The sequence below is a fragment of the Erythranthe guttata genome, chromosome 14 (genome assembly GCF_056151865.1).
Source record: "Erythranthe guttata isolate IM_541 chromosome 14, IM_541, whole genome shotgun sequence".
In the NCBI taxonomy this organism is placed as follows: domain Eukaryota; kingdom Viridiplantae; phylum Streptophyta; class Magnoliopsida; order Lamiales; family Phrymaceae; genus Erythranthe; species Erythranthe guttata.
In genome coordinates, this window is record NC_142546.1 from 17,024,988 (window position 1) to 17,048,981 (window position 23,994).

Below are 23,994 nucleotides of genomic sequence, written 5' to 3' on the forward strand. Positions count from 1 at the left end.
TTTTGGTATATATAAAGGGATTTTCCTTATTTGCAAATAAGTTTGAATGGGGTGGATTTATTTGAAAGACAAAAAAGTTGGATGTCCCTATTTTAATTAAGTGCCCTTGTCATGGGCCTATTTGCCATTACCCCTAAAAGTTTTTAAATTGAAAACCTATTAAGAATAATGTAAATCAATAAAAAGAAAATTGATAATGAGTTATAACTAAATTACCTTTAGAAAGTTCAGATCTTAACTTGTTCTTCAAAGAGGAAATTATTCTTTTAAAAAAAGAGGGACCAAACACACTAATTTAAGTTATAAAATACATTATATTAATACCAAATTTATTTTGGGAGGACCATGGTACCCTGGCACCGCTTATTTGTTACACCTAAGTATGAGGTGGTAATAGTTCTGGTATAATATGAATTTATGTTACACCTAAGTATGAGATTGTAATAGTTCTGGTATTATATCAATTTATGGTTGTCGAGAAGAAGTGGTCATTAACGATTACGGTCATCTTGCACATTCATCTAGTTCCTCCAAGGAATAAAGGATCATTTAGCTTAAAGTCCCTCCAAAACTATTTTTTATAGCTTAAAGTTCAAGCGTATATATTGAATTTGCTTCAAATCTTTCGGACAGTTTAGACTGAAAATAAATAACTTAAATAAAGAGAGTTGAATGAGGACTGTATTGTAGAGTGCATTTATTCATGTAGCCCGAGCCTAAGTTTTGAGTCAGCTATGTTTGGTAAGGTTTTGTGATTCCGTTTCCATTTAATTTTAGAGAAATATGTTTCGAGAGAATAATTTGAAAATAAAATAAAATTTGAATGTGTTTGGAGAAGAGACAAATTTTTACTGTAATCAATCAAATCATGTCTAAAAGGTGGTGGAAAAATGTATTTTGTAAGAAGAATTTGAAAAATAAAGTGAATTTAGTAAAAACATGTTTGTTAGAGAGAGTAACATTTTAATTTTTTTTAGAGAAACTTTTTAAACATAATTTTAGAAAAGTGATTTTATTTTGGGAAATAATGAAAAAAATTGAGAACAGTAACAAACAGAAAGAAAAGTAGACTTGAAAAGTGTTAAGCAAATTGCACCAAGAAATAAAAGAATTCAATAAAAATAAGCACCATCAAAGCAGGGATCAAATATGATTATTCTTTTCTTTTATACACTTTACTGCAAACTTTGGAGTTAAAAAGGACAAAAATTAGTAAAGCATTTACAAATAAATATAAAACAAACTTTAGCAAGAAAAAAAAAAGAAAGAGAAATAAAATTAGTAAAGGCAAATACCAAAACATGCAATGTGCAAAAATATAAAGTTGCAATACATAACACTGTGAACTGTACAGATCTTGATAAGCAGGGAGGGAGGGAGGGATCTTTCTCCAACCTGCAATTTTTTTGTGTATGATTTAAATATTCATATAGAAGCCTTTGGTCGATTTCGTCCCGACGTGCTAAACTTCCTCTTCCTAAACTCCAGATTCTGAAAATGCAGTAATTCATGAAAAAAATCGAGAGGGATAAACGAAGATCACAAATAATTTTACTTACTCGAAAAACTTGTTAAAATCAATCATTGTTTCTCGGATGTTATAAATTTGATTAAAGAATAATTGTAATTCATTAAAACGAGAAAGAACGATATATCATTGCACGTTCTTTTTTCTATTCAATTCTTTCTTATAATCACGAAATTCGACCACAAAAAAAAAACACACTGATAAATCATAAGCCGAACTAACTACTGGATTCTAGTATTATACCTTCATCAATCTTGATCTCGAGAAGCTCTTCAATGGGCTGCCGACAAACGGGACATTTATTTGATTGGAGCCTCAGCTCTTTGGCACAGTCACTGCACATACACTGCAAAGCAATAAAACAGAATCGTCACAAAATAAAATATATAATCACAAATCTCAATTATAAGATAATCAGAGATTAAATATCATGGTATCATGGAAAGTGTAATCCTAAATACTAACAACTCAATCAATCTTATCAATCCCATCAACATTCTCAAACGAGGTCATAGTTCTTCTACTTTGTGAATGGAGTCTCGATAGAATGCCAAAGGAAGAGATAGGGATACCAGAAATAGTTTTCAGAAAGAGTAGGCAAGGTTAAATATTAATTAATTAATAAATAAAAAAAAATAAAAATCTTTTTCAGTTAACTCATCTAACTAAATCGAAAAATCATGGTTCATTTCCTCATTTTGCTTTAGTACTTGGTCATTATTTATTTCGATATCTATTCTCTAAATAAGCAACTAAAATTAGCATATAACAATCCTTTTGCATTCTTTATTCTGGCCGGTATCTGTAGAGAATTTCATTCAAAGAGAATGAAAATTGGGATTTATTATACTTATATTCTATCTGAAGTAGTTAACAACTCTTTACTCTTCGTCCATAATTACATGAACCTCCACAATTACCAAACTTCCCCTTCTGATTCGAGTTTCAACAAAAATGATGATATCAACAACATAAATATGAAGGGAAGGATTAGTAATTACGAAACATATCGGAGACGAGTGGTTAACTAATTATGTCAAATGGGATGTTTAATTCATCAAAAGCCAAGACTTTAAGGAGACGTTCTGAAGTATGAATAGTAATTAAATGTGGTTAATTAACTAATTAACTTCTTTCATTCCGCAAACACATTATCACTTATAAATAATATTTTCATCTAAGAACAAAACCGAAAAAGATTGAAGTTAAGGTAGTTACCATGTGCCTACATGGCAAGACAGCTGTGTTCTTGACCTCAGTCAAACAAATGATGCATTCATTTCCCGAATCAACATCGTTGACAGCACCTTCATCCGCATCACTAATCCCATAAATCTCACGCAATTCATAGCGGGCCCCGTCGGTCCACAGAATCTGCTTTATTACTTTGACTTGGAAATTACCACCTTTTTTTTCCAAGACAGCCTGAGAGATCTGAGCATGAGACGCTTTAACCAGTTCGGCATCTGTACGCTCGGCTGTACTCGTAGACGGTGAAAATGACTCGGCAGATATTACGAGTGGGTAAGCGTCTTCTCCTGGAACAGGCTTTGACAGGTCATCAATGTCGAAGAAGCCCAAGTCCACACCAGTTCCTGAAGGCTGGCAGAACTTTTGTCCAAGTCCTTTTTGGAACGGAATTTTTGCAGGCACGATATCCGGATATAATGGAATAAATTTACAGTTGACTCCCTCCTTGGCAAAGTAGAAGATAGTAATACTGCAACATAATCACAAAGTATATCAGGTAAAGCCACCATCATAATTAAAATAATAACAAGTCATGCTAATAGTTTGGACAGCAAGAAACTACTGTTGGGCAATAATTTAAATAAATCCTTCATATTTAAATTAAAAAAATGATGAAATTTAAGACTAGTCTTCAAATAGTGTTCTTGGCAAGGATAAAGTTTCTACAGGTTCATAACAGTTGGACTGTTTAAATTATACAATGCAATACTTACAAACTTTGGGCTCGTTGAATTTTTTTTTTTTATGCTATTTCAGACAAACGATTAAATTCTTAATGTCCCAATTCGAGAAACAACCAGCTGTTTGGATGCTGGACGCCAAAACTTGATTTAGGAGAGATTGATTCTATGCTCGACTAAGTCAAAAAAAAAAAAAAAAAGAAAAAACCCAAGTTTTTTCATGTCATTTCAACGTGAGTCGCGGTTAGGGAATTCTATGAAGTATTCTACTTACATTACACAGCAGTAGAACTTTATTGTTACTGAAATTCTGACATTCAAGTAAAACCTACTGAAAATGGCACGAAATGAACAGAAAAATTCTAGCAAAAGGTCACACTGGCAACAGATGGACAAAAGAAGCAAATGCGATACGAAATTATCCGAACTTTGGTAGACAGTAATTGTCCAGAATAAGGGCATGCTAATATGTTAGAGAACATCTTCCCCAGAAGATCGTGTCATGTAAACGCATTTACATGTTAAGTTTTATGCATCATACACCTTTAAGCACTCTTCCTAATAGAAGCATGCTTTTTATGTATGCTTAGTCATGTGAACAAAACATGAAACTAATAACAAAATTAACAAAATGAAAAAAACCATTCCAAAATTAACAAAATGAAAAAATTAACCAACTTTCCCCGCACGAAAAAAATAAAAAATAACAAAATGAATGATATTACCAACACCATTCCTGTTAAACAGCATAGTTTCCACTATAGAATCTAATTTTCAGAAAATACATGAGATTGAGGGGCAAAAAGGTCATATTCTTTACCCTTAGCCGTAGAATCCAATTGTCGAAAAATATCCCACCTTAAGAAGCAAACAGTAGACGATGACAATAGTAAAACAGGAGAAAAATACACCTAATAATGATTTCCAGATGTATGCAAAGTTCGGTCAGGCAACAAGTTATCCCTTTTCAACAAGTTATCCCTTTTCAGGGCAGCGTTAGTACTGCACTTGAGTCATAAGTGAAGAAGAATTGATCAAGGGCCAAACAACTTACACATTGCGCCATAAATAGTTTCATTTCTTAATATCATACCCTAAGGCCTCGTTTGGTTGACAAGATAAGATTAAATAATCTAATGAAAATCCAATTATTTTATCGGACTCTGGGACGTCCAACAAAAAAAAAACTCCCTAAAAGGCAAGATAAGCCATGATAACATAATGTTTGTGGGTCGATCCGACAAGTTATTGGGGATACCAAACATCAAAGGAAGTCCAATTATTTAGTTAATAATGGCTAATCTCCCCAACCAAACGAGGCCCAAGACTCACTCCATTATCATTTAATAGTTTCATATACTTCCTCCAAAACACACACACAAACAAATAATTGGCAGTTTGTTGTTCGCATTTGAAGTTAATTTTTGGGGCTTCGGCTTCTAAAACAAGCTGCGCTCGTTTTTGTTCTTTAACAATAGTAAGAAACAAAATCTTCAGGAATCAACAGCACTCCAATATATATATCACAAATAAAATGACGAGAAATTCAAACATCTAGATTAGACTTATTTCACTAAAAACGGTGTAAGCTTCAATAGACGGCTGCATATGCACATGATCAAGATCAACTTATTTTAGCCAGATGTTTTGAATGCCTACTGTTATATACGATCCCGATCAACTTATTTTAGCCACTTCAGTTCATAGTCGGTATCAATTGACAGGTTCACACATTATTTTCGATCCTTTTCTCGGGAGTAAGTATTGATTACTGATGTTAACCAAATCAATGTTATCAAAGTCAAAGGCAAAATGAAAGAGAAACAACCACATAATTCTAATACAACGAGTAAAATATATTGTACCCCAAAATAATCGAATATGATATACCTTCCATCAACCAAAGCATCAAAGGTGAAGGTAACCACGTGGCAATCGGGGTACAGCTCATCCGATTGAAGCCTAATTGTGTCTTTATGAACATTCACATCATTCTTAATCTTCTTGGCGCTCTGATGATCCACGTAGGGGGCGGGCTGTATTAGCGGCAGCGGGGGCGGCAGCTGAGGAGGGGGCGCGGCGGGTGGGCCCCACATGTTGATTTGGGGTGAGTAATAAGGACGGTAGTTGGAGTATTGACCCATCGTATTGACGGGCCTCACATAGTAGTTGGGGTTGGAGTAGTTGTAATTGTTGTTGTTGTAGGGTTGAATGGGGAGCGACGGCGGAGGGCGGTTGGGGCATTGGGGGACGGCGGGGTAAGGGTGTTGTTCCGGCGGCGGGGTTGTAGAGTGAGGGGCGTAGGCTGCAAAAGCGTAGCTTGGTGGTTGGGACGGCGGATTGAGATCATCGTGGGGTTGCGATGTAAGTTGCGGTTGTTGTGGTGGTGGTGGTGGTGGAATCGCCGGCGGTGAATTTATTGGGGGGAACGCGATCGGAGAAGGAGGGTTTGGTGAAGAGGAAGGTGGAGGAAAAGGTGGCGGCTGCGGCTCCGATTGCCGAGGCGGCGGAGGCGGCGGCTCCAATTGCGGCGGCTGCTGTGGCTGCGGCTCCGATTGCGGCTGCGGCTGAGGATGGTGGTGGCGGCTGTGGCGGTGGAACCTTTTACTCCAGGAATTTCCCATGTTTGGGGTTGCCGGCGGGATTGGCGGTGGCGGTGGTGGCGGTGGTGGCGGTGGTTGAAAGTTGTAGAATTCTGATTTGGGGTCAAATAATAAAAAAACCCCACTACTACACCACTGCAAAATCGGTTTGAACTTGTCTCCAAATGAAATTCGATGCTTATTAGGCAAATAAATTTGGAATAATTGTTTTTTTTATTTAATTTAATTATTTATTTTATTATTTAATTTATGTTTTGGTGGGGTTAGGTTAGGTCAATATTTAACATCTAGTCCTTTTTAGAAATATATTTTATACATGTATTAGTAATAAAATAATAAAATTGATAAATAGTGGTGTTTCTATTTGATTTCATAGGCGTTAGACATACATTACTTTTCTATATAGAATAATCTTTATTAGAAAATACTTTTAAATTAAATAGTAATTTTGCAATGACTTGGTCAAAATTTTGATTTTCGTTTTTTTTTTTTTTTTTTTTTGTATAATAGCATCAATACCTTAATTCTTAAGGAAATTTTGGAGAAACCTCCCTCACTAAGCATCTTCCATCTTTAAGACTATATTTTAACCAAATACTTTTTTCGATGGTGAGAAAATGAATTTATCTTCTACCCGTAATATACTATTTTACAGTTTTTGGTAACAAATAGTGTATTTGGTCTCCGAACAATTCTATCAAATTTTACACCAAATAATAAAACATTACCATTTTGCCATTAATAAAGAGTAGGGTTGGGTTTGATTTTCCATGTCATACTCATTTCACAAAATGTATCACAAAATGTTATAAATATAATTTTAATCGTAAATTTACCCTATTTTATTTCCAAAAAATGATTATAGTTCTGGTTTTAAGTAATAATTGTATTGACTATATAATTAAGTTGTGATAAATTTCAAAAACTTTTGAAACATGAATTAAATAAAACTGAAATTATTATACATATAATCAAATCACCCATAAACAATAATTTCATAAATGAAACGTTACAATATAAATTTATCATAAAAACGATCCTACATTTTGTTTGGCAAAATAAATTATTTCATTGATAACTTTGAAGATCACACGAGTCCCATTAAAACCTTGTTTTAAAAGCATAAAATAAAATGTTTACTAGTTTTTTAAAACCTTGGGTTGTTTTTTAATGATTAATTTTTTCTTAATATACACAACTTAAGTGACGGGACGGATTTACCCCTGCAAATCTCACATTTAACGCACATGATTTAACATTTCGTCCAAAATTGTGGGAAAATTGAGTTTAGGGGGCATTGTGTAACGAATTAACGAGTTTAGGTAAATCCGTGTAAAGATTTTTTGTTAGAGGAGCAAAGTGCAATACGACCATCTGTTTGAGGGGTGTCATTTAACATTATTATGATCATCATGATTCATGACTAGGGGTGCAAGTTGGAACGGAATTTCCAATTTTCGCCGATTACGATCCGAAAAGTTCCGGTTTTGGAATAACTTTTTTCATTCCGACTTCCGAAATCCCGATTTTCGAATTTTTTCGATTTTTTTGAATTGGAATTGGAATTATATAAAATAAATTTGGAATTTCCGATTTCCGATCCGATTTAATTCCGAAATTAATTCCGAAAAAATCTGAATTTTTTCCGAAAAATACACCTATAAATAATATATATTATATAATACTTATTTTCCGAAAAATACACCTATAAGTTTTGTTTTTGGATTTTGACATAATGAATTGTTATTAGAAGTTTTATTGGATATTACGTTGTGTTTATTTTTATTTTTATTTTTGAACTGAATTTTAGTAGTTATTAGTTTTACTTTTATCGCCGTGAATTTTCTTATTTTTGAAAAATTATGAACATTATAGAAATTTTCGGCTAAGTTTTGAAATTTTAAAGCTTACGTGATTTCTGATTTTTTTTCCGAAATTCCGAAATTTCCGGGCCTTTTGGAATTGGAATGAACTTTTAGATTCCGAAATTTTTGGAATTGGAATTGGAATTGATTTTGTACTTCCGAATTTTTTTGGAAATTTTCCGAAAAGGTTAATTCCGATCCGATCCATCCGACTTTCACCCCTAATCATGACCATCATTATCTATCTGATCACGTTTATCTTACAAATATGCTACCAATCTTCTTTTTAGTTTATGTTTTCCTTGATTTCGATGTTGATCAAGAAAACTAACATATTTCATATTATTTAAATCTTTTGAAAGCTCATGAAGCGGGACAGTAGGGTGAAGTTTCATAATCAAGATTGTCATTTAGATATCCACTTCGTTCTTCCTCAACTATCATATTGTGTATAATAATTATGCAAACGTGACTTCATGTAACTCTTCTTTCTTCCAAAATCAAGCCGCTCCTCTTATAATTGCAAACCGAGATCGAAGAGCTCCAAATGTCCGTTCTATATCTCTGCGATAGGATTCATGTTTCTGCAATTTACTCTATATTGGTTCTTTTTTTCTTTCTCTTTTTTTAAATCATTGTTGTATTTTTTAAATTTTTTGTGTTAATCACTTGGTGTATTTTTAGTTTTTCGATAGTATTTCTTTTCGTAGTGCAAAATGTCAAATTAAACTTTCATTTCCTTTCGCAGCGGACTAATTTTCAATTTGCAAAGTGGAAAAGATAAACAAAATATAACTAAATTATGTAGAAATTTATATTCAAAGATGTCACATGTCAAAAAATTATGAGGGTTTAATGTTGTGTACTTTTTCCTTCAAAAAATAAATAAATTATAATTGTAATTTTTTTAATTTGTTTTGACATGTTTTTAGGCTGAAAAAACGGACTTTCATATTTTGACATTTTGTTAGTACTAGACTACTAGTAAACATTTTATTTTTGGCACTTGTGGCCTATTTAGATCTTCTAGAATCTATATTGTGTTGATTTTGATTTATTTAAAAACTGATAGAGCAATGTGCAATTATTTGTAACTTCGTAGCTTGTATTGTAGACTGTTGGATTTAGTATTTTTTTTTTCTGGTAAAGAAGAAACTCGCATCCAACCATATATGTACTGTATTCTCGTAATTTTTGCCAAGATACTCCACTTGTCAAACAATCGCAACTTTGTTCTATGCTATATTCGATAAACGCGCAACCACATTCAATTTTAATATTTTTATTTTTCTAGTAAACACATGCCTGGACGATCACGTATGATGCCCGATTTGTTACTTAGGATTCAAAGAGAGATGCAAATTCGAGTTTAGACAATACAATTATACGAACTACTAACCATGACTATCAAAATCCAAAACGACATCACTAACAATTTTAAGTTACACAACGACAATTTTAAGGTCCCACTTCAAGACAACATATGCCAATTCAAGTTAAAAAGAAAATGAAAAAAAGAAAATCGAAAAATTTGCACCTCGATAACGTGGCTCAAAACATGCAGCACTACTTTAAAAAGGTTACAGTGATAAGAATAATACAGAAAATTGATTTCTTAAACTCATACCTTATAGTAGTATATATTAGCCGAAGGTTGACTTTTTTCGCCCGAGTGTCTTAAATGCGATTACGGTTAGTTTTCACTTTCAACTGCTTTTATTGTCTTTCCCACAGCACCTTCAGATACAAAGCTTATAAGACAAATCAAGTGTAATAAAAACTAAATTTTTAAATAGATTTTCAGTTGGCAAAAGTTGCGGAAATTAGGGAGTGAAATAATTTACTGAAACCTATTTCAACCTAAACTTTATTGGATATGCATAATAGAAAGCCCGATTAATCATACACAAACAATGACTGCAATTTACGGATAAAAGGAAGGGCAAATTGTACATCACTCCCCTGTAAATATCTAATTTTCGCACTTTACCCCCTCAAAAATTTTAAAAGTGAATGTCCGTCCGCTTTCAAAATGTTATTCTTGTTGCACATTGCCCCGATAGCAAAACTCCGATGGATTATTCATCGGAATTGAGTATTTTTGTTGCACGTTGCCCCTTTAAATGTTATTTTTGTTGCACATTGCCCCTTAAAACAATACTTTTTTGCACATCGCCCCTTTAAAATGTTATGTTTATTTCACAATGCCCTCAAAAAATTGGCTTCTGGGGCGAAGTGCAACCAAAATAATATTTCGAAGGAGGAGTATCCCTTGTTTGAATTTTTAGGGAGGAAAGTGCGAAAATGGGAAATTTATAGGGAGTGAAGTGCATTGTGTCCAAAGGAATTAGTCCGATTAATAGTACTCCAACTCGTTTTGCATTTCTAGTATATGAAAAGAAAAGGACGTACCTTTTATACAACTTTTTGGAACCACAGGGGCAGGGGGAATTTCGACTTATTTGTCCACTTTTAGCCATGTTTAATCGTGCAACGTCCAAGGGGGACGACCCCATCAATTTCTGAACCTGCAATAAAATGATGACTTCACAACTCGATAATCTTTGAATAAATGGGAAACAAAGAAAACTAAATAAAGTGGCATTGATAAAAAAATTCAAGTTAATCTTTGAAAGTCGATTCTTGGATAGGAATAATCAATTAGTTGGTCATGTGATGGTGGCAACTGGCAAGAATGCTGCAGAAAACACAGGGTTTGTTTTATACTAAAATGTTTCATGGAAGTGATTTAGAATGTATCACCTCCAACTGAACCATGCTAAAAATGAAAATTCGGTACGTAAAGAGTTCGAACAAAAAAAAAAACTGGAATTCGGTTTTTAATTGTCAATTTTGGATACTGATATTTTATCTTTATGTATTGTTATATATCATTGTATGTACATATTTGTTTTTATATATAATATAATATTGAAACAAAAGAATCGAAAAATGTGTCAGTATTTCGTCGCTAGCTCCCGAGACGATACTCAATGGAGTTAAAACGGAGGTCATAATTAAATCTGGCACATAAATAATATTCTAATAGCAAAATAAAACCATAGAAGGATTTTGAAAGAACGGGATATAGTGCATTCTGATGGAATACCTCTGATAAGCTCTTGGGCATCGGTTTGCCCTCTGCTTTAAGTTGATCCATCTTTTTCTGTGCTTCTTTTGCCCATGTAAACTTTGCGAATGCACTTTCAACGACTAATATCGTGCAGTTACATTGTTTTGCTGCATCCATCTTTTGACTAATTTGAATGTTCTACAGCAAATAGAAACAAAAATGAATGTGAGTACCACTAAAGTACGACTTGACCTTTCAACTTTCATCTCCTAACTTATCGAAAGAGCAATAAATTTGCTAACTACTAACAATTTTGCAATGTTGAATGACGAAGATTAGCAAAAGATAAACTAGTCTACGTACAACCAACTGAGAAAATTCCAGTGATGTGAACCATAGCCCTTCCGAAAAAAGCATGATTGACAGACATCAGTGCATGAAACGAGGAATTAATTGGTAAATAGCTGAACCAACGTCTAACTATCGAATTTGTCATTCACGAGATAATTAGGGAACTTAAAACCATAAACTTTCTTCATTCATGTAACACAACTTAAACTCTTGTTTTGATATGTGCACCTATCATTTACTATTCTTATGTTCCATCAACTATGAGCAATCTAACTCTTTCCACACTGTTCTTTCCCTTGATTTCTTCCAATTTTAAAAACTCTAGGGTAAATTACGGTCACACCTGAGGTAAGGTCAAAGTACGGAAAAAACCTCTTATGTTTGGGTGATTATAATTTAAAACCACCTCTCAAGTATGAATCTTCTTACACGTCCAATCTTACGGTGTCAAATTTAGTGGAATCTTCTAGATTAAGTGGAATACTTTCCAGTTTGTACCCATTTTACCCATTAAAGTTCCACATTTTGTAACAAGATGATCATACGACGTGTATCTTGGCTTGTAAGTATCAGATTGTAATGCATCAGAAACTACATTTTTGCACAAAACGAGTACAAAATAAAGAACATTTCACGGAATCTAGAAAATTATGTTGAATTTGACACCATAAGGGTGGACGTGTATTGTAATTACCCAGACATGAGGGTTTTTTTTTTTCGTAATTTAACCTTGAGGTGACCGTAACTTACCCAAAACATTATACATGTAAAACGGAAATTTGCTTCTTTTCTTTTTTCACAAAACAAAGCTTCAGATTTGAGCTATTTCTAAAGAAAATCAATTCCAATAAAATCCAGTTAAAAAGAGAAATGTTGAAATTGATGATGCAAATAGCAAAAGGAATTTCAATAGTGAAAGAGAGAGAGAGAGAGAGAGAGAGAGAGAGAGAGAGAGAGAGAGAGAGAGAGAGAGAGAGAGAGGCGCTGCGAACCTCACCAGTAGGATCCAAACGCCCTAGGTAACGAATTACGGCTTCTTGCTTCTCAAACGCATCGGCGAAAGTGGCGTCGCTTCTCCTCCCTACTGCAATCGGCTTCAAACCTTCCAATTTCCTTGCTTTTCTCATCTCATCCGCATATCCTGCTCACCTTTTACAAAATCAAAAATCAAAAAAAAAAAAATTGACAAAAAAAAAAGAGAGAGAGATCGGCGGCAGTCACATTATTATGGGCGGAAAAATTACTGACGGAGAAGAGTGAACGATTTGGGGGAAGACTCGCCGGTGAAGAATCCTTTCATTTTGTCGATCCATGATGAGCTGAGACTCGCCGTGGTGGAGATGCAACGGCGGCGGCTGGTACGGTGGTGGGATGAGAGAAGCAATCGGAGCATTGGTTTTTTTGGGTGAATTTGCAAAAATGTCCCTAGAAAGAAACTGAATTTAATTAGGACACGAAATATTAATATTTGGTTTAAAGACCCTTCACATGTTCATTTTAACAAAACTACCCCATATTTTGTTTTTTGTTGAGAAAATGTATCTGTGTGCGCGCAATTAATGGAACAATTTTAGGGTAAATTACGAAAACCCCTTTGAACTTAAGCTAAATAATGATAAGTACCCCCACATATCTGTAATAACCAAAATCCCCATCTGATTAACTGTTGATCGAGTTTTTTAACAAAAATGTGTACAGCCTATTATACTTTCTGTTAAATAGGTGAGAAATAAGAGAAAATATTTGAAATTGTGTAAACTCTATTCCGTGGAGTAAAAAAAATCCGTGAAAAGTCACACTATAAGGGTTGGTGTAAGACGTAAACAAGCATTAGAGTTTTTTTGTTAATTACAAATAGGTGAGGGTGTTTTTCGTTATTTAACCTAGTTCAGGAGGTTTTCATAGTTCACCCACAATTTTATTGATCACAAGAACAAAGGTAGATTTACAGAGAAGTCGAATACAACATGGTTAGATAAACAATCACTCGTTATTTATCTCCAATGAGGAAAACAATCACTCATTTCTCTCGTAGAGTTTTCTCTTTGATTTTTCTATCATTAAGGTGTTTATTGTGTTTAGTAAATTTTGACATTGATCCAATTCGAATTTGAAGAAAATGGTAGACATGAAAGTTGGATTTCAATCTCAACTCGAATCACTGGAACTGGAATTTTGGATAATTTTTTATGTTCAAAATTGAATAATGGTAACTAATACACCGACTCTGCTCAGTTTTTCAAGAATTTAATGTGCGTTTGTAAAATATTTACTGTGAATTTTGACTCTAACCAATTCGAGTTTTAAGAAAGTTCACTGTGCATTTGTAAGACGATTAATGTAAATTTTGACACCGAACAAATTTGAATCTACAAGCATAAAGTTGTAGCTCAATTTGTTGTCTTTCCAACCCAACTTAAATTATTGAAATTGGAATCCCAACGAAGAAAATTATGATGAAAATGGTGGACTAGTACAACATAATATGTTGAAATCAAAATTAGTCCGCCTAAAGTACGTGGAAGTTATTGGTACTTGATAGTAGTCAGAGATCTGTTTATAAGTTGAAACACAATCCCACGTTTTTTTTCGATGTGAGATGGAGGTGTTACACATATTCTTGCGTGGAATTGTAATCATGAACATAAAAAAGTGGAAAAAAATATATATATGCCAAATTTACACCTTCGAACAACAATAAATACACTTTATTCTCACATTTCACGCACTCGTAAAACTTAAACCAAAAAAAAACAAAGGGAAAAAGGATGACAATTGATATAGCACATATGAAAATATGTAAACTTTCTGCAAAAATATAAAATTGCAAGTATGAAAACTGTATATATCCTGATGAATAAGTATCATTCTTCCAGACTGACTTTGGTCACTGTATGCAAAAACAAGACAGAACAATATTAGTCTTGCACCCTTTTGGCATTTGACATTTCATTCATAATAGATACAGTTTATTGTATTTACTACCCGTCTTGTATCGAATTTTTAAAAAATCGCCCTAACAAATATTAAAATTAGCGAAAAATTCCATACGATGCATTTCTCCGGAACGCAGCTTCCTAAATAGTGAGTTTTTATGGTGGTTTACTAAAACAAACTGAATTATAGAGTGGTGTTTGCTAATATTAATAACTCGTACGGAGAGTTTTTACAATTTGAGCAAACACGAGGGTGCTAAATGCAATAAACCCCTGATAAATATATATACAGTTAAACCTCTATAAGTTAATAAAGTTGGGATTAACAAAATTCTATTAACGTAGCGAAATATTAAATTATCAAACTAATAATATAATATATTTTTATCAAGTCGAGACCGAGAGAAATTATAATTTAAGATAGGTTATTAATTTATCGAGGTTCTAATGTATGTCAATAAATCATAAGCCTTTTAATTGTCTTCTATTATTTATTACCTTGGTAAAGTTGATCTCCATAAGCTCCTGAATAGGCTGCCGGCATATTGGACACTTGTTTGATTTCAGCCTCAAATCTTTGGCACATTCACCGCACATACACTGTAACACACACAAAAAAAAAAGGTAAATTACCAAAAGCGCCCCTGAACTATGTTTTAATTATGAAAAAACCCATCATGTATTCATAATTATCAAAAAATCCCTCTAACTACCGTTTGACCAAATGTATTAAATCAAATGTCTATAATGCCCTTAAGCTAAATAAAATTTAAAAGGTCATAAAATTACAAAAAACCTCTGGATGTATGATCAAATTACCAGAAAACTCCTCATGTTGTATTTTTTTTTTTTTAGTAATTCAAGTCATTACAAGGAGAAGTAGGGGACTTCCCCTTGTAATGGACTTGAATTTACTCAAAAAAAAAAAAAAAAAAAAGGAGAAGTAGGGGAGGCGGGACTCGAACCCTAGACTTTTTACCCTATTGGTAAGGTTAGACACCGACTCTCCTAATGAGGGTTGGTCCATATGTTGAACTCTGACCTTATATTTTTTGTCAAACGAATTTTTCAGTGACATTACTACGATTTTTCAGTGACATTTCGACGACTTTCAAATGACTTTTTCGGTGACATTTATAATATCAATGACCAAATTTTCTTGATTCCCATCCAAAAGTTCGGATTCTGGAATACATTTTTGCATTCCAAGTTTAAATTTTTTATTTCCGTTTTTTTCTCGGATCAACTAAAACAACTCAATTCCTTCCTTCGAAAAAAAAGAGGAGTTTTAAGGTACATACCATGTGCCTACACGGCAAGACAACCGTGTTCTTGTCCTCGGCAAAGCAAATGATGCACTCGTTTTCCGACTCCGCATCGCTAACCGAAGCTCTATTCGTACCACTACCGCCGTATATATCATGCAACTCGTAGCAGACCCCACCGGCCCACAAAATCTGCTTAATTACTTTCACATGAAAAATCTTCCCATTTTTTTTCTCCAACACAGCTTGAGTGATCTGAGCATTATTATTAGTAGACGACTGCGCTAATATTACGAGCGGGTAAACGAATCCTCCTAGGGAAGCCTTTGACAGCTCATCAATATCGAAGAAGCCTAAGTCTATACCGGTTCCTGAAGGCTGGCAGAACTTCAGTCCGGGCCCTTTTCTGAATTGAATTTTTACGGGATTAATCTCCGGGTGTATTGGAGTGAATTTACACTCGTCTCCCTCCTCCGCGAAATAGAAGATTGTGATACTGCAATTTATAACCATAGTTACATGCATCAGTTTATTTACTCTTAGCCAAAGGCTGGTTATCATAAAACGTAAAATGTTTCTTCGTATCAGAAAATGTTACAAAATTACAAAATTGATATGGACTGAATTGAATATAAGATCCAAGGCAATTACCATATTACTGAATTTTATATCAACAGAAAATAAAATAGACACTCAAAACAATATTCGGAAGAAAATTTGATAACGAAATAGCTGAAGAATTATTTTTTTTTCGTGAAATATTGTTTTGTTATAATTTTTAAATACCACTAAAAATATTAAATTACCTTTAATTATTAGCTTTAAAAACTCATGTGGGGTGCAATATGCATGATATATTGTGTTTTCGAGGGTGAAAAGTACTATTAATTTGTTTCGAGGGTGCAAAGTGCCAAAATTTTATATTTCAATGATGCAAAGTGAGATTAAGCACAAATTAAACTAACATTAATGACAGATTAAAGAAGTAACAAAAAAAAAGAAAAATACAAAGGGGTAGTTTTGTCAAATAAAAAGATCTTCAAAATCAAGGCTTTATAATAACTTTCTTAATTAGTGTGCATTAACCTTAAACGACACTTAAAAAGAAACGGAGAGAGTAATAACTTATCCGGAGTCGGGGCCCGAAGAAATTGTTATTTAAACGAGGTTATAAATTTATCGAGATTCTACCGTACATGTTCGAGTATCACCTTCGAACGATCAATACGAACAATAATTCGCTCGATTCGACTCGAACAAATATGGAGAAAAAAAAAAGTGAAAACAAATGAAATACCTTCCATTAACCGAAGCATCAAAAGTGAAGGAAACCAAGTGGCAATCAGGGTAAAATTCATCCAATTGAAGCCTAATTGTGTCCTTATGAACATTCACATCATTAGTGATCAACTTGGCTCTTTGTAGTGGCGGCGGTGGCAGCTGAAGAGGCGGCGCAGAGGGTGGACCCTGACCACTAGTTTGACTCATCGGTCGTATTAACTGTAATTAGAGATGTTTTAAATGTAGTTGTAGGGTGGAAGAGGAGGCGGCGGGATATCGGTGCTGCTCCGCTGGCGGCAGAGTAAGCGGCGTTGCCCTTGCCGGCGATGGGATGGAATGGAAGTGCAAATCGGTTGAAGTTTTCTCGCACGCAATTTTTTTTTGAAAACATCAAAACAAGTATAACTTTATTTATAGTATTGACTTTATTTATTTATTTTTTAGAATAAATAACGAAGTATTGACTTAAGAAAAGGTGTGTAGCAAGCATTGTGATGTCTCTAATTGACTTAATTTTACTTTGCACCCTTAAAATATAGTCGTTTGATATTTTATGCCCTCGAGAAAATTAATAGCACTTTACATTCTTAATAAACGAAATAAATCATTTATAATTCACCCCGAATAATTTTTGAAAGCTAATAAATGTAATTTAATATTTTTAGTGGTATTTCATTAGGATGCCGAATCAAAAATATATATCCATCAATCCTTTTTCGAAACTATAAAGTGAAAAAAACACATCTTTTATCAACATATTTAAAAATTATATCTTTTATCACAAAAATATATTTTACTTAAAAAAAGAAAAGAAGAAAAGGAAAAAAAATTCCTTATGCTATTTTGTCATCAAGTTATTTGAAAATTATATTTTATTACCAAGAGTTATATAAAATATTTTCACCATCTACAATAATAAAATCTATCAAACGAATAATTTAGTTACAAAAAAGTTATTGTTCTTTATTTTTTGAAAAAATATAGTTTTTGCAATAATTTTGTGTTATTTTTATCTTTCTCACTTTGTAAGTTAGAAAATAGATGGCATGTAAAAGAAAATAATAATTTAATTAGTAATTTTGCACTCTAAAAAAAAAAGACGAACAAAATATGAAATTGTCTGCATTAAGTTTTAAATATTCAATTCTAGGTACATTAAGAATGATTTTTTTTTCTTTTTTTTTTTCCTTGTGTTTCAAGGGTGCAAAGTACCATTAATTTATTTCAAGGGTGCAAAGTGCTAAATCACTAGATTTCAAGGGAACGAAGTGAGATTAAACATTTCTAATTACTTCTTCAAAACAGAGTCCTCTAAAACAAGTCTATATTTCCAGTTGGTTTTTTTGAAAGATTCAGTTGATTTAAATCTCGGGTTTTCCGGTTTCCGGATTTCGGATTTTGGGTTTTCGGTTTTAGTTTCAATTTCGTTTTAAATACTTCCCATTTTAAGTCAATTCCAAATTTCATTTCATTTTAAATTATTCAATCCAAATGGCACCCTAAAAGGGTTATTTCATCATTATCAATTTTATTTGACAAATCCATGTAAACAAATAAAACACTTATTTTACTCCTAAAAATCTTGCATTTCAAAAATCATAATCTCATCATTTTTTTATCCTATTAGCAAAATTAAAATGAGCAATCCTACTTGAAAGATCCACTCTATTCTAAATAAGAGCCACATTACCAAAAAATCGTTCGTCTCGGAATTTATTGAATGGAAGGTTGGATTTCCGCAGCTTTTTTGAAGCTCTCTTCGAGTGGCGTAAATTTGCCCATATTAGTTACAATTGATTTTGGTCCTTCAACTGCTTTTGTCCTTCCCACAACACCTTCAAATACCAAAAAAAAATTAATAATAAATAAATAAATAAATTATAATAATAAAATAAAATCGAGACATCGAAGTGTAGTCGAAACTAAAGTTTCGATTGATGAAAAAATGACTGCAATAATTAGAGAAAAAAAGAAAATTTAGAGACTAGTTAAAACTTAAAACACATGTTGGGTTGACTGTGTATTGTGCAATACATGTTTTCATATATGTGTAAGCAGATATTGAAATGAAGTATCTATATACAGATGACAATCACAGATTAGACACAAAAGTGGACCCAGAGGACCTCGATAAATTAATAACCTCGCTTAAATAAAAGTTTTTCTTGGTCCCAACTCGGTGAGAACGTGTTAAATGATTAACTCGATAATTTAATAATTCGCTAAATTAATAGAATTTCTCTAGTTCCGACTGCATTAATTTATAGAGGTTTAACTGTACAAAGTACCTTACTTTTTTTGTAGGATTACGAGCTGGATATATTGTAACTATGAAATTGCATACCACTTACGACATTCTTTAGCCTGCTCAAATAATGTACGACTTCGAATTCGGCTAAGACCGAGTAAATACCTTTTATACAACTTCTTAGAGCCACAGGGGCAGGGGGCGTTCCGACTTATTTGGCCGCTCTTAGCCATGCTCGATCGTGCAACATCCAAGGGTGACGACCCCATCAATTTCTGAATCTGCAGTTAATAATGCCGTCACAAGTTAATAATTGAGAATAAATTAATAAAAGAAAAAATAAAACACCAAAGACATAAAATGCTCTCTTTCTTTCGTCATTTTCTGGAAAGTTGATCAAGTGTAGCCATTTAAGTGGCAACCAGATAATCAAGCATCACGACAACGTTCGGATTATAAATTTAAAAGAAAAATAATAATGACAAGGAAATTAGTAAAAAATTGGGAACCGTAAACCTTTATTTGATATAAGAAGAAAAATAAAATTAACTGAATTCTTTCGCATTTTATTCCAAATTATTTTATCTGTATCAACTTCCAATAATTCACTCTCTTTTGCATTTTCTTGCTTCCTAAACACTAAGCCCTTGATACTATTATCGCAAAATCTTGCTTTGTACCAGCATGTACTGATTATTGGGATCCTGACCGATGAAATTATTTCTTGATGAAAACTCTTTGTGAATCCCAAACAAACGAGGTCAGAATTTTAATTGACCGACAAATGAACATAAGAGGAGAAAGTTTTGCCGAACTCATTAAAGTTCAATTATAAAAAAAAATTAAGAGACGAAAAGAAAATGGATGATGGTTAGATGATTCTCAGGCAAATAGGAACAGCCATGAAATTAAACTACAAATCAGTTCTTTGATACGAGTAATCAATTAGTCGGTCGCACTTTGCGCCTATGAGCTAATTGGTCACGGGTTTGAGTCATCCGAACGGGAATCAAGGAACCAATAATTATCCTCGTTAAAAAATAGTTCATCATGTGATGGTGGCAAGAGTAATTCGGCTCTCATTACTTTGTAAATATTATAATTAAATGACAGAAAGCAGAAAATACAAGAAGGCCCTATGTGGAATTAATTTGTAAAATAATGTTAATGAGTGCTTTCTGGGGGGATTCTGTAAATCTGGATAAACTTCGTCGGAGATCTTTGTAAATTTCGATAAACCGAAGTCCTAAGGGATTTTACAAATTGCTATTTAGCAAAACAATGACATCTGTTTTCCTATTTCCCTCGCCAGCGAAAATTCTCTAAAAACATAAACATAATCCATCACAATTACACAAAATAAAGTCGAACAGAAGTTATAAAACGCGGCACAAAAACATCATAGCAGCAATTGTATATAAAAAAAATGACAGTGAATTGTGATGAATACCTCTCCCAAGTTCTTGGGCATTGGTTTGCCCTCGGCTTTAAGTTGTTCGATCTTTTTTTGTGCATTTTTTGCCCATGTAAACTTTGCCAAGGCATTTTCGACGTCTAATATCGTGCAATTACAGTGCTTTGCTGCATCCGTCTTTTGACTGGTCTGAATGTTCTGCAACACACAGAAAGAAAAAGGAAAGTGGGTTACCACTCAAGTATACCAATGTATTCGGAAATAACTTCCATCACATAATTTAGTAAAAGAGCTATTTAGCGGGTGGATAGTTTGAAATGCTAAATGCTGAATATAAAAGCATAAAAGAATAGTAAAATATACAAAACCCGACCAAAAAAATATTATAATGTAAACCAAAGGCCTTCAGCAAAGTGCATAATTCACAGACAACAGCACATGTAACAGAAGATGAATTGCTAATTGGCTGAACCAACACCTAATTATCGATTTTGTCATCACGAGATAATTGTGGGAACTGATAATCATAAATTTACTTCCTAAAAGCTGCTTTTCGCAACATGCCAATTTTTTTAACTTCAAAACTTCAATTTGGAGCCGTTTTTTTTGCATCACTGCACTATTTTCAAGAAAAAGTTCTACGGAGATGCTGACACACAATAGGTCAAAATGGATTCCATGTGATCTTTAATTATTAAATAATAAAAAAAAATTATGTTCACAGTAATATCTGGAAGAAATTTATCCACCTTAAAAATGTCTATATAAAATTCTTGAAAAGATTGGCAGATGGTCAACGCAGAACTCTAGTCAAGATAATATCATGTCAAGCAGCCTTTCTGGATTCTCGGATAAGTTCATAACTTAACTAATGATTAGAGCTTTTTCTTCGATAATAAACGCAACTTAAACTCTATGTTTGATATGTCTACCTACTGCTCTCTATATTAGCTCCATACAATACGAGCAACTTCAATATTGTCCTTCCCCTCGAATTCTTCAAACTTCTAAAATGTTATACATCTAAAATGGGAAAATTTCCCCAATGGTTTCCTACAGTAAATAACCGGTTATAGTAAAACAACTAGTAAGCAAAAATAAAGGAGCATTCGACACAAAAAATTAAAAATAAAATTGTTGATCGAACTCATTAAAGATAGTGAGCCTGTACAAAAATACAGAAAGAAGGCCTTTGTTTCTAACAGGAAGATTGAGAAACTAAATTGAAAAAAATACTACTTGTGCTAGAATTCAGATAAAAAAAATTCCTAATTAGAGTTGCAACATCAACCACATTCTTCCAACCCTAAAATTCATACGAGTCAATTTCAGTAAAATTCAGTAACTAGAGAAGTACTACTATAAACAACAACATAAAGTTTTTTTTTTTTTTTGGGTAATTAATTAATTAATGAATTGGGAGATGAGAAGAGAAGAGAGACCTCCCCAGTAGGATCAAAACCGCCTAGGTATCGAATAATTGCTTCTTGCTTCTCAAATGCATCGGCGAAAGTTGCTTCACTACCCCTCCCTACTACATACTGCTTCAAACTCCCCAATTTCCTCGCTTTTCTCATCTCCTCCGCAAAACCTATTTCGTATTTTACCAAAATCAAAAAAAATTAACAATCTGAATTTTACATGATTACGAGGTGGAGAAATCACTTACGGAGAAGGGTGAAGGATTCGGCCGATTCGGCAGAAGATTCGGCGGCGGCGGCGGTGGTCTTCTGGCCGGTGAGAACTCCTTTCACCTTGTCCATCCATGAAGCGCTGAGGCTCGCCGTGGAAGAGATGCAGCGGGCGGTGGATACATCGAGGTTGTAGCCGCCGGCACGGCGGCAGTGGGCTGAGAGAAGTAATCGAAGCATTTAAGTTTACTTATTATACAAATGCGGCTCCAGGTTTGAACCATTTTTGAACTCCAGAAGCATGTAATGTTATGTATATTGCACTTTGGCCCTTTTACTATACTATATGTACTATATGTAACTTTTAAGTGAACCTTTTTTGAAATGTTAGTGTTAGCCCTAAATATCAAGGTTGTAAAAAGCGGTATTCGGGTTGGATAGACATGGCCACGGGTCGGGTCTGACCCGGACCCGCCCTGGACCCGACCCGGCGATCGCCCCGCCCCGCCCCGTTGACCATGGACCCGGACCCGGACCCGAAAATATATGGGTCGGTTTCGGGTCCCGATATTTTGGACCCGAGACCCGACGGGTCCACCCGGCGGGTGGACCCGAGGACCCGGACCTGAGGACCCGACCCGAGGACCCGTCGGGTCCACCCGAATAAAAAAATATTTTTTTTTTCAAAATTCAAAAATGCAATGGCTAGAAACCGGACCCGAACCGGACCCGACCCGGATCCGGCCCGGACCCGGTCCGAGCATTCAAAAAATGTTTTTTTTTAAATTATAATGGCTAGAAACTCGGGTCCACCCGGAACCGACCCGGACCCGACCCGAAAATTCAATTTTTATTTATTTTTATTTTTTTTTTCAACGGCTAGAAACTCGGGTCCACCCGGACCCGAACCGGACCCGACCCGAAAATAATAAAATTAAATTAAAAAAAATAAAAAATTCAAGAACCGATTATGGACCCGGACCCGACCCGGACCCGACCCGGACCCGGCCCGGACCCGGAGGACCCGAGTGGACCCGACCCGGACCCGGACCCGCCTCCACGCGGGTCGGTTTCGGGTCCCAAAAAAGTAGGACCCGGACCCGGCGGGTCCGACCCGGACCCGGACCCGACCCGGCCCGTGGCCATGTCTAGGGTTGGAGGCGGTCAGACACCGACCCACGATTAATCGGTGTGACGGTGATTAATCGGTGATAAATTGGAAATAAATCTAAAATTTAATATAATATATTTTTAGATATTATTTATAAATACTCAAAACATATATAAAAAGATATTTAAACATAGTTTAAATAACATAATAACATAATAAAAATTTAATAATAATAAGATCATAATACATAAATATTCTTATAAAATATAAATAAAAGGCAATTTTTTTGAATTTACATTTATTCGTGAACATTCCTAGCATACATCATTAGTTCTTTAACAATAACAGTTGACATAAACAAAATAAAGCATCAACTCATATTTTCTTATTAAAATCCCAACTTTTATTTTGAACTAAAAAAAAAAAAAAAAAACCAATTTTTATCCACCTTAAAGGTTTGACCGCCTAAAACTGCCTCACAGGCAAAAAACCAAATTTCCAAACATTTACACTAAAATCGTAAAGGTTTGGGACCGCCTCCGCCTCGGAGACCAGTTAATCGGCCACTTCGACCAATTTTTAGAACACTGCTAAATATAGACGTAATTTAATTTGGGAAAATTACACTTTCCGTCCCTCATATTTGCACAAAATTCACGTTTTGTCTCCTATGTTCCAAAAAATGATCCCTCAAGTTACCACAATTTTACAATTTTAGTCCCCTCCGTCAATTTATCGTTAGTGGGTAGTGGAATAA

The 23,994-nt window shown here is 34.1% G+C and overlaps 4 protein-coding genes across 6 annotated transcripts; all 4 read right to left on the reverse strand.

Annotated features, from left to right (window-relative positions):
- Nucleotides 1-1,134: 1,134 nt before the first annotated feature.
- Nucleotides 1,135-6,259, reverse strand: LOC105958473 (putative E3 ubiquitin-protein ligase LUL4). Its single transcript, XM_012982474.2, has 4 exons — nt 5,350-6,259; nt 2,747-3,248; nt 1,772-1,874; nt 1,135-1,491 (listed from the first exon to the last, which is right to left on the reverse strand). The coding sequence occupies exons 1-4, from the start codon at nt 6,081-6,083 to the stop codon at nt 1,478-1,480; spliced, it is 1,353 nt and encodes a 450-aa protein (XP_012837928.1). The 5' UTR covers nt 6,084-6,259; the 3' UTR covers nt 1,135-1,477.
- A 3,050-nt stretch (nt 6,260-9,309) lies between these two features.
- Nucleotides 9,310-12,816, reverse strand: LOC105958456 (uncharacterized). 3 transcript variants are annotated; one of them, XM_012982459.2, is made up of 5 exons: nt 12,600-12,816; nt 12,344-12,492; nt 11,037-11,198; nt 10,340-10,455; nt 9,310-9,664 (listed from the first exon to the last, which is right to left on the reverse strand). In XM_012982459.2, exons 1-5 carry the CDS (start codon nt 12,742-12,744, stop codon nt 9,634-9,636), a joined length of 603 nt encoding a protein of 200 aa, XP_012837913.1. In that variant the 5' UTR covers nt 12,745-12,816; the 3' UTR covers nt 9,310-9,633. The 3 variants fall into 3 exon arrangements, with proteins under 3 accessions (XP_012837913.1, XP_088670462.1, XP_088670463.1); XM_088814336.1 differs by having other exon boundaries at nt 12,573-12,776; XM_088814337.1 differs by having other exon boundaries at nt 12,344-12,500; nt 12,573-12,708.
- A 1,174-nt stretch (nt 12,817-13,990) lies between these two features.
- On the reverse strand, nt 13,991-18,126 carry LOC105958438 (putative E3 ubiquitin-protein ligase LUL4). The gene is made up of 4 exons (XM_088814335.1): nt 16,850-18,126; nt 15,589-16,048; nt 14,786-14,887; nt 13,991-14,241 (listed from the first exon to the last, which is right to left on the reverse strand). Exons 1-4 carry the CDS (start codon nt 17,038-17,040, stop codon nt 14,239-14,241), a joined length of 756 nt encoding a protein of 251 aa, XP_088670461.1. The 5' UTR covers nt 17,041-18,126; the 3' UTR covers nt 13,991-14,238.
- A 150-nt stretch (nt 18,127-18,276) lies between these two features.
- LOC105958457 (SEC-C motif protein) lies at nt 18,277-22,438 on the reverse strand. Its single transcript, XM_012982460.2, has 5 exons — nt 22,165-22,438; nt 21,938-22,086; nt 20,532-20,693; nt 19,247-19,362; nt 18,277-18,668 (listed from the first exon to the last, which is right to left on the reverse strand). Exons 1-5 carry the CDS (start codon nt 22,364-22,366, stop codon nt 18,641-18,643), a joined length of 657 nt encoding a protein of 218 aa, XP_012837914.1. The 5' UTR covers nt 22,367-22,438; the 3' UTR covers nt 18,277-18,640.
- Between the last annotated feature and the right edge of the window lie 1,556 nt (nt 22,439-23,994).